The sequence below is a fragment of the Lynx rufus genome, unplaced genomic scaffold (genome assembly GCF_022079265.1).
Source record: "Lynx rufus isolate CCGP_SWC_20201006 ecotype Redwood Valley unplaced genomic scaffold, mLynRuf1.p SCAF_19, whole genome shotgun sequence".
NCBI classification, from domain to species: Eukaryota; Metazoa; Chordata; class Mammalia; order Carnivora; family Felidae; genus Lynx; species Lynx rufus.
This window is the reverse complement of record NW_025814833.1, coordinates 26,286,774-26,297,896: the sequence shown is the minus strand read 5'-3', so window position 1 is coordinate 26,297,896 and position 11,123 is coordinate 26,286,774. Positions and strand designations below refer to the sequence as shown.

The 11,123-nt window shown below is 40.9% G+C and overlaps 1 protein-coding gene across 1 annotated transcript; it reads left to right on the top strand.

The window, feature by feature from the left end:
- The first annotated feature begins 1,572 nt into the window (after positions 1-1,572).
- On the top strand, positions 1,573-4,329 carry USP26 (ubiquitin specific peptidase 26). Its single transcript, XM_047081809.1, has one exon. It carries the CDS (start codon positions 1,573-1,575, stop codon positions 4,327-4,329), a length of 2,757 nt encoding a protein of 918 aa, XP_046937765.1.
- The last annotated feature ends 6,794 nt before the right edge of the window (positions 4,330-11,123 follow it).

Below are 11,123 nucleotides of genomic sequence, written 5' to 3'. Positions count from 1 at the left end.
CCATGGATGGCTAGATAAGTCCTAAAGGTGTCCAGATAGTATTTTGTGGAAAAGAGCATATAAGACCGAAAGCCTACTAGAAGTTGTTGCATGTGATTTTTCCATTGCCTGTATTGGCGACCCAGTTATACTGCAAGGTCTCATGACAGTTCTCCTCAGCGCAGCTGACCTAGAGAATCTACTCGTGATTCCACTTTAGACAGGGAATATGAACATAATTGCAGGTATGAGGAAAACAGGACTAATGACCCAGAAGATGGTGTTGTATAGTGCATAATTCACCCATGTTGAGCATTACCACTTTTTCTCTAGGCCGTATGATGACGCATTAAGAAATAGAAGTAAAAAATGTTAATTGGGACTTAGTAAGAAATTTATGTGTGTTAATAACAGACCCTTAATGCTGACTTGGTTTTACCCTTGGTATAATGGCCAAAAGGGCACCAGACTATTGGTTTCTTAACTTTTTTAGCCTGGGGCATTCTTCACTCTGTATGGATTATACCAACCTTGAAACTTTAGGCATACCTCCAAAATAACAGTGAAACCAACACTGGAGCCAATGGGAAACTTTCCATTCATCATATCCTGTTTCTTGTAAATTGTTTATACTACCTGCATTTGTTTGTTCAATAGTAAAGCATAGTAAACACAGTCTTGAACTTGGTCTCAGTCATTGTTTTAACCACCTTTCAAAATTGTAATGAGTTTTTTATGTTCTTGTTCAGCATGGTTTTGAATTTTCAATTACCCCACACTTACCAGAAGAATCAGGATTGCTTAGAGTATACCAGGTCATCTTGGCTTGTTGGGGCTGGAGATACTTGCTTTAAGCAGTGATAGGTTAGACCCTCCCACATGGGATATAATGTGTGGACTTCACATTATGCCATGTGAAAGAAAGGAGCATAACTGGATTTGGAAAGAGGTAGATTGACTTACATTTAGTGGCCTGTGTATGAAGTCCTCTAGATTTCTGGACATTAAGAGCTATTCATCTATTATTGGTTTGAGGGCCGCCTAGTGCCTCCACTCTCTTATTCACTTATTATGGTTGCCCTGTGGGGTCATTCTATGACAGGAGGATTAGCACATTATATGCATACACTTGAGACACTGTTCATTATGCTCTTCAGCTATTTACTGAAAGTCTTCCAAGTGTTTAATGATTTCAGTTTAAGTGGGGAAATTAATCAGAATGGAATCTAGTATTGTAGTGTAAAGATTTAGTGTATGGGAGTAGAATTTGAGTTCTATCCAAGCATTTTCTCTGATAGCTTAAATGATTTTTCTTGATTTTTTTTTCCAGTAACTGCCTTGCCGTGGAAATCAAGATTCTTTCCTCATGGTAACCATGGACAGCTCTTAAAGGGTATTGGTTTTATTACTAAATAGCTGGACATCCAGAACCTGAAGAGGCTCTAGTATAAAACCAACACTAGAAATAAGGCCATCCTTATAGAGAACTAAAGAATCATTGCTTTGGTGTTGTCTTCAGAAGTGAGCTTGCAAAACAAATTGGAACTTCAAGATTGTCAATAATTAAAGATACCTGTATTTTATTTGTAAAGTATGGCTACTCTAATGGCACATGGTTTTGTCCATATATGGAGCAGGAATACGGGGATGTCTAAGCCCAAAGAAGCATACATTGGAAAAGTGGAAAGAAAGAAGAATATTAGACTGCTGGTCTATTTCAGCACTGGAGAATCTACAACTTTTCAACTAACTAATAATATTAAAAATGTGGTGCTTAGATCCTATGGAAGAAAACAAAATCACCTGCATGTAACTTTCCAAAATAATAGCTTCTTGTTTATTGAAGGATTATCTTCTGCAGATGCTGAAGAGTTGAAGATGTTCTTGGATGGATTCCATCAAAATAATCAACCATCCATGAAACCTGTTAAGGATGGAGGGATCTTTGCCTGCACAACAACACAGAAGGAAATCAACAAAAGTTCATCTCACGAAATATGTAGTAAGTCAAGTAGTGGATCTTTAGAGACAGAAGAAGGACATGGAACAGCCGACCTTCAGCAGAAGCCTTTGTGTGCATCAAAGTCATCAACACTTACTTGCAATGATTTACCAGAAAATGGACAGGAGAAGAATGAAATGTTATCATCTGGTTCAGGGATGGGTGGGAAATTCCTGCAAAAGAATAGCTCTGTAAGAGATAAGAAATCCGAGACAAATCTCTTGAGGTATGTAAGCCACAATAGGAAGAAAAAATTGAGGTTAAAAAATAAGAAGAAATTAGCATTTGAAGACTTATTCAAGACCGATTCTACTGGAAACCCTTACCTTCAGGGTATTAGTGTTCTTCAGGTGCTTTGTGAGAAAATATATTTGGCATTTCTGTTGGAAGCAAAGTATAGTGCAGATAAGCCAGAGTGGGAAAGACTCAAGATGACCGTTGACTTGTACCCAGAGAAACTATTGCAAGGCCTCCCCAACTTGGGAAACACCTGTTACATGAACGCAGTTTTACAGTCCTTATTTTCGATTCCGTCTTTTGCTGATGATTTATTCAGTAAGGATTCCCCATGGGGTAAAATTCCCCTTGATGCTCTTCGCATATGTTTAGCACAGCTGTTTGTTTTGAAAGATATTTATAACATAAAAATCAAGGAGAGCTTACTTGTGAACCTTAAAAAAACCATCTCATCAGTTGCAGAGATTTTCTCTGACAACGTACAAAACGATGCTCATGAGTTTTTAGGTCAATGTTTAGATCAGATGAAAGAGAGCGTAGGGAAATTAAACACCATATGGAAGGCTAAAATTGAATCTGAAGAGGAGAATCCAGCTCAACAGATCTTTCTTGGAAGTCCTTCCACTGAAGTGCTCATTTGTCCCATCATCAATAATTTTGAGTTTGAGTTGCTGCGCTCTATTACTTGTCAAGCCTGTGGTCATGTTGTTCTCAAGACCGAAGTGAATAATTATCTCTCCATCAACCTTCCACAAAGAAAGAAATCACTTCCTTTGTCTATTCAGTCTGCTTTTGATCTCTTCTTTGGAGCGGAAGAGCTTGAATATAAATGTGGGAAATGTAAGCATAAGAGTTCTGTTGCAGTGCACAAATTTAGTAGGCTACCCAGGGTTCTTATTGTTCATCTGAAACGTTATACCTTTGACGAGTTTTGGTCGCTAAGGAAGGATGACCAGGAAGTCGTTATTTCCACACATTTAGATATGTCATCTCATTGCAATGAAACTACCAAGCCACCTCCTCCTGTGAGCAAGAATGTGCTTACTAGGGATTTCCAAATCCTAAAAGTCCTTCACAGCATAAAATTTGGAAACTTCTTTCTATCAACACCTTCAACAAAGCCAACCTTGGCATCCAATGATTCTCTGATTCCACACATTGGACCAGACAAAGAGTCTGAACCACAAAAATGCCAGATTCTTTGTGAAGGATCAAATGGAGAACAGAAAGAAGACCTGGGAAAAGGTCCTAAACTGAATATAACTGAGTCTGAATTAGTAAACTTAGGAAATGGAGGAGTCATTGAAAAAGAGCTATTAGCTGCTGTCTTAATGATGGATCTTGAAGCAACGTCCCTTTCTCAGATCCAGAAAGATGAAGGTAAACCCACCAGTGGTCCAGACAGGTGTCTTGCCGAAGTTTATCTTCAAGAAATGTTTGAAAATCTAAAACAAAAGAAATATGAGACAACTAATACGCTTGTAGATTTCAAGAGTGGCACTGAGACTATTGAAGATACTTATAAACGTGAAAAAAAAAAAGGAATTCCAAAAGAATTCAAAAAACCGACTAAACAGACCCAGCAGGATGAATGGCTGAAAATCTATGAAGAAGCCCTGCAGCAGGCACTGCTTGGAGCCCTCTTGAAGACACGTACCCGCTGGTATGCAAAGAAACTCAGAAAAACTGCAGAATTATGTCTCCGGGAGGCCAAAGCAAATTCCCTAGGGGCACCGGGTTCCAATAAAAACCCTGGAAACAAAGAATGTTTAAATAAGAAGTCAGAAACTGAAGCCACAAAACCAAAAAGAAGTGGTAAGATGAGTGATCTCAATTCCTATCGGCTCATTGGTGTTGTCAGCCATCTTGGGAAGACCCCAAATTCAGGCCATTATATCAGCGATGCCTATGACTTTGAGAGGCAAGCGTGGTTCACTTACAATGATCTACAGGTATTGAGTATCGAAGAAGATCTCATGCAGGAGGCTAGGCTTTGCACCGGGTACATCTTCTTTTACATGCACAATGGTGTTTTTGAAGAGCTGTTGAAAAGGGAAGAGAACTTCCAGTTTCGTAACACAAAGGCAGGGAAGACCCCTCAGGGGAAGTAAGTGGAACAGGCTCCTGGTTGCACACATCTGCTTGACTACCTCATTGGTTACCACTTCCTCTATGAAAGGAAAACTCCACTCTAGCCAAAGATGAAGAGGCAGATGGCATCCAGGGTCAGAATTTAAGCAGAAACACTTGGGGAAAATCTCTATTCTAACCCTAATACAGATAGGTCAATCCCACAGTTCAGCTGATAAGTATTCCTTTCTATTAGACTAGAATTGTGTTCTCCATATTCTGGTGCAGTGGATTTAAGTGCAGTCTTTAAATCAGCAGCATCAGGATCGTGGAGAAACTTCTGAGAAATGCAAATTCTTGGGTCCTACCACATAAATGCTAATTCAGCAACTCTGATGGGGGGTGTCAGGGTTGTTGGGGGTAGGGAACAGCAATTTGATGGAGATTCCATCAGATGCTTGAGAACTTTAGAGAACTATTGTTCTCTACCACCACATAACTGCTAGTTCAGCAACTCTGATGGGGGTGTCAGGGTTGTTTGGGGTAGGGAACAGCAATTTGATGGAGATTCCATCAGATGCTTGAGAAATTTAGAGAACTACAGTAGTGTGTTAGGTATCTTGGTGGATTTTGCTGTTGTATATTTAGTTACATTTCTAAAGGAGTTTGATTACAGTTTTTGTTTCTTATATTCACATATGCCTTTCCTTCAGAAACTTATTAAAAACAAAAAACACACACAGAGAAATCACTCTTCTGCCAATCATACTTAGTGATTTGACTTTAAAAAAAAAGTTTCTGGAGTCCTGACCAAAAACAAAACAAAACAAAAACACACACACACAAAAAAAAAACACAAAACAAAAACAAAAAAAACAATTGCTGAGGTTTTGGCAATAAAAAAAAAATAGTTGCTATGGTCCTGTCAATAAATAGTAAATGAATCTGGTAATTTATGAATCATCTTGGTCATATGCAAATGAGACTATAACACCAGGTCAAGTCTCCAAATTGTTTGCTAGACTCCTTTTGCTCAGTATCAAAAGGGTTATATACTCTCAAGCTTAAGGATGGAGAATTTATTTGCCCTCAAGAAATTGACCCACTTTTCCTATTTGCTAGCCAGCTGTTCTTGGTGTCATTTTAGTCTTCTCCAAGAGGCACTTGATTTGCCTCAAAGGAACATTGATTTGCCAGAACTTTATCTGAAGCCTTGAACAGTCCTCTGCATTCAATATTATAAGACTAATTCCAGATTTCTTTTATTCCTCCATATCTTATAGCAGTGGTGACCTTATTCCTTCAAGGAATAAACACACAATGCACACTTTAGAGTGGACCTATAGGATTTGAAAGTGTTACTTGTCACCGATTTTGTATAATGTTATAAAACTTAAACCTATTTGAGGTGCCTTTGAGGCAGGTACAGTAACACCTTGTACCTTTGTTAGGAACAAATTACTTACACTAAAAGGCTTTCTCACATCACATGAAGGGACTGAATTTTTGGTTCCACCTTTACCAACATGGGTGTCCCTCCTTGTTTCTAGGGGGTGGGCTCGGTATGGCTCTATTAATCCAACAGCTTGTTGGTACTTTAAATCCCGGAGGCCTTTAAAGATGTGAGTTGGAGTGTAGTGGTGTGGGGAAGTTAGAAAATGCCCTTTAAGGGGAAAACCAGATTCGAAAGTTAGGGAATTCTATTGCTCACAGCACAGTGCATCTAGGAGGAGGTCTGAATGCGACTTGGAGATTGCAAGGTAGATGGAGGCAGTTTGTTTATTCAAGTTGTGTAGTACTTCAGCAGCTGTGGTGGTTGAAGGATAAGGCTGGAGTTACCTTTAGAGGAGGGGAGGGACAGTTCGGTCTCACAATTCCAGGCTTTTGACCTCTCTAGAATAGTTAAGTGTGAGCTCAGTTACATAGGCATCAAAGCAAGAGTTTTGGTAGGAGTGAGAGAAAAGTTATTTTGTTTTGAAAGGAGAATGAAGATGCCAGTAGCTTTGAGATTTAGAAATGTCTGGTGTGGAGTATAGAATATTATAATCCTGAATATGCTGCTCTTCAGCATGGAGCACTTCCAAAATGCAGGCTAAACTAAAAGGTGAGGAAGATGGTTGGGATATCCAGGATGGGGAGGGTCTATCCTCCTAGACAGATGGCTTGGGTGGAACCCTTCATTGCCCTGTGAGAAAAAATTTGAGGTGCACAGTGAGCAGCTGCATACCATCTGTGTGTTACACTGTTATTTAAATAAAAGATTAAAATAATTCTTAAGTGACTCAGTGGCTGTTATTTATTAATGGATTTTAATTAATTCTCTAGTTTACACATCAGATTTCTCAGTAATCAATGGATATAAAAACTTTCTTTGACAGTGTATTAGTTTTCTATTGCTCCTGGAACAAATTACCACAAACCTAATGGCGTACAACAACACGACCTTATTATCTTACGGTTCTGGAGGTCAGGAGCCCAAGATGGGTATCACTGGGCTCAAATCAAGATGCTGACAGGGCTACAGTCCTTCTGGATGCTCTGAAGGGACAGTCTGTTTCCTCGTCTTTCCCAGCTGCTGGGGGCTTCCCCACATTCTTTGACTCATGGCTTCAGCCAGTGATGTGCCAGCGATGTGAGGCTGAATCCCCATACTGCCATCTCTGACTCTTCCCTCCACTGCCTTCCTCTTCCACTTTTAAGAGTTATGGTGAGACTAGGCACGACCAGATAGTCGAGGACAATCCCCTACCTTAAGGTCAGCTGATTAGCAACCTTAATTTCCACTTGTTTTGTAATAATAGATTGACCGGTTCCAGGAGTTAGGATATGAACATCTTTGTGGGACCTTTACTCTTCCTACTAATAGTAAAGTTAGCGGAAAACTATTTTGTCACAGCAACAAAAGAAGCAGACTGATTTAGGACTCAAACACTTGGGAAATGGTTTTGGTCACTCCACCAGGTAAAGAACCCAAAGCACCTAAGGTTTTGGCTGCGGCCGAGGGAAACTTGGTAACGGAGGAACTAACACCTTGAGACCAATTACGTAAACAAGGGCTATAGTGGCTTTGCACATTTTCTTTATTATATGTATGTGTCTATTTGTCTATACTCACCATTCCCTTTTTCTTTATCCTGCTTCATCTATTTTATGCCCAAGTTACTGGAGATAAACTTTACAGTTTAGTTTTTAGGTAATAGAATATTTGATGGGTGCCGGGCTTTGAGGAATAATTAACGAAGCCCATGATGGGTACCAATGACTTGGGGGCTCTGAGTCGTCTAATTTGGGAGAACAGTGAAAACATACAGGAGGACTGGTATCTCTGGAAGGTGGAAATACCAGTGTTTTGCTGCCATAAGAGGTCAAACGTATGTAAAGGGGTGCATATGGAAGCTGGGTAACCCAAAGGGATGGGCTGTGCCACTTATCAACATCCTGCCTCTTAGCCCCAAATTTATCCTTCAGCACATGCTCTGCAGTAATGGACAGAATGCCTTTAAGGCATCTTATACTGAAAAAATGTTGAGCTTTTTAGTAGAGGGTGTGAGAGGTACATTGCAAGGGGAAGGGGCTCCCTTGCTGTTGCCAGTTGTTGAGGTGGGTTAGCAATGTGAGCTGTGATTTGGGGTATATCTGATGGTGCGCTAAACCAGCCCCAGAACCAGAATGTGTGGTCCCCTCGTGACCTCAAAGCTCCAAACTGATCTGGTGATGACTTTCCCGATGCCATCTCAACCTGGACACCATGAATTCTAGTGCTCTGGCCTGCACCCATGCCCTGATTCCCTTTGATCTTATGCCCTTCCCAGGTTTGTACTCCATGGCCCTTCTAACGTCCAGCCCTCTTGACAGGAATCCACAAACCCCAGGTGTCCTGCCACACCAGCACCCTTAGTCCTTCTGCATGACTGCACACCTGGCTGTTGGCTGTAGCCCTACTGGTGCCGGAAGGGTTACCACTGGGGACCCCACTCACTCTGCGTGCTCTTGCGTCCAGGAAGTGCCTGAGGCTTGTCTGTGTCCTGACTATTCCACTGTACTCCGGATGATTGCTTTCTGCTTGCCCAGTGACTGTGGACCATGTCTGGCTCAGGCTAACCAGCAAACTTATCTGCCATGCAGTGGGCCGCAATTGCATCAACGAGATCTGAACCCTAGCCCTGGAGATCAGGTCCCTTTCCAAAATCTGCCCTTTCTTGGATACTGTCCCTCAGCCCTAGGATACAATAGCGTTTTTTCTTATATCCTACAGTTAACTCTTATCATAGGTTAATAATTATTTATATTAAACTCTGTTTAAATAACTAGTTTCTATATTTTGATTAGATGCAGACTCATACAGAGGCTGAGTGGTCAGATACTTTAGCTCTACCATTTCAATAAAATCCAAAGACCTTAATGTGAGATTCTCTGTTTTGATTTTATTTAGTGTTGCTTTTTGGTGCAAAGAAGGCTGAATAGAGAACCATAATACTCTGGTTGCTGGTGCAACTTCTGGGAAGAGGAGGCTAATATATCAAGAAAGCACCTCTTCTTTTAATGCTCCATCCGCTGTGTGCATAACAATAACAACTGATAGATGGTTTTATGGGGGGATTTCAATTCAGACAGATTCACGTGTGTCAATGACAAGGGACCTTGGGCGAGAAGAGCACTCTCTAGTGTCTACATTCACCCTTTATCAACCTGGCTATATTTCTGCCCTCTACATTGACCCCACTTAGTAAAAATATTTCACAAGAGAATTCTTAGCAAAGTAGGTTTCTGTAGCCCAGCAGAGTGGATTATTTCCCCCACTGAAAGTTTCTGTGTCTGGCAAGCAACAGTGAGACAGTGACCTCCAGTCAACCCTGGTCGCCACTTTGATTCAGTGGCAATGCAAAAGTGGTACAAGGAGACTCCCATCTGGCGCCAGATGCTGGGTGTCACAATGCTGGGCTGCAACAGCACCAGGTCCATGCAGGACAAGGCCTTCCCTGTCTGCAAGGTGGAGTTCTAGCCCCAGCCCTGACCTGATGCTGACCCCCTCATCCCAGAATCTGCCACTGTCTTGAGATTCACCTGCATCAAGAGTTAACCAGGTACTCTGCTCAAAACAAAAAATCTGGGGGCACCTGGGTGGTTCAGTCAGTTGAGCATCTGACTTTGGCTCAGGTCATGATCTCACGTTTTGTGGGTATGAGCCTCGCATCAGGCTCGCTGCTGTCAGCGCAGAACCTGCTTCGGATCCTCTGTCTCCCTCTCTCCCTGCTCCTCTCCTGCTCACACTCTCTCTCTCAAAAAATAAATACAATTTTTAAAAAATCTGAAAGTTTCATACTTCTGTTTTAAACTTAATGTATTACTAATTCTGAATCTGTATGGAAGGCTGGCCACTTGGAAGCTCAGGCAGGCGTCAGTGTTGCAGTCTGGAGTCTGAAATCCATAGGGCATGCTGGCAGACTGGAAACTGCTGTAATCTTGAGGCACAATTTCTTCTTTGGCAAACAGATTTGCTCTTAAAGCCTTCAACTGATTGGATGGGGTCCACCTGCATTATCAAGGGTAAGTTCCTTTACTTAAATTGATCATAAATGCTAGCCATGTCTCCAAAATACCTTCACAGCACCACCTAGTTTGCTGTTTGATTAAATAACGGGACTACGGCCCACAACTCACACAAGTTGATACATAAAACCAAAAGTTACACGTGTTATGTGAGTCCACAGACTTGGTGTACCTGAGGAAAAGCATGAACAAAAAAGTCAGTTTTGTTAAAGTATACTATATTTTGTGTTATAATCCTAAATCATCATAAGATAAAAGATCATTAGAAATAAAAATTCAATTGGACAGGCTTAAGAACAAAAAACCACAAGGGGCGCCTGGCTGGCTCAGTCAGTGGAGCCTGTGATTCTTGATCTCGGTGGTTGTAAGTTCTGGCCTCAAGTTGAGCATAGAGTTTACTTAAAATAAAAAACCAAAAACCCACTGCCGAAGGAAATTGTTCCTTAAGCCACTTAATAAAACTCTAACTCAGCTGTCTCTTCAGTTTCATCATTGCAAAAAGTATCATTGTTTTAACCGCTTTTGCAGCATAAAACTTGCTGCATAAAATTAAGCAAATTTCCAAGAATAGAGTATTTGCATCTGACAGACACTCCTAATTTCCCCATCTCTAATTCTGTTTCTGTGAGTCACCAACCCCTGGGGTCTCTGGAAGGTTCCTCTGCAGTTCTGTCTGCAATGTTAGCACCTGTAACATTCACAACCAGGGTTCTCAATGGAAATGCATACAGCTTTGCCTTTCCCACACATCACAAAGTTTCCTACCCCAGAAATGCAAAGTAGGTAGGTAGGTAGGTAGGTAGGTAGGTAGATGGATAGATAAAGGCAAGTGGCCACTGCTTTTGTGCTATGACTTAAGAAACACAAGGAATGCCAAAAATAAGCCTGTAAGCCAGAATTCAGCAAACTATGGTTTATGGGCTATGGCTTGCGATCTTTTTTTTTTTTTTTTTTGTAAATATTATTGAATACTAACCTATACATTTACATATGAAAGATTCATTTACATATTCTGTAACTATAGTAGCCTGGTCTGGTAGCTGTGAAAAGTCCTGGAAAGCCTAAAATATTTACTGTCTTACCTTTTAACGAGAAAGCTTACTCTTCTGTAGGTTATCGTTCTGCTAGTGCTTGAAATTCCCCATTAGGAAGACATCATTCGGGGACATTCTTATGGGTAAAGGAAAAAAGCCCTGCATAGAGAAAATACTCCAGGGTTCATAGGGTCAGATGCTTTTCTCTACCAATTTTTAGCCAAGGGCAGAAATGAACACAGTGACAGGAG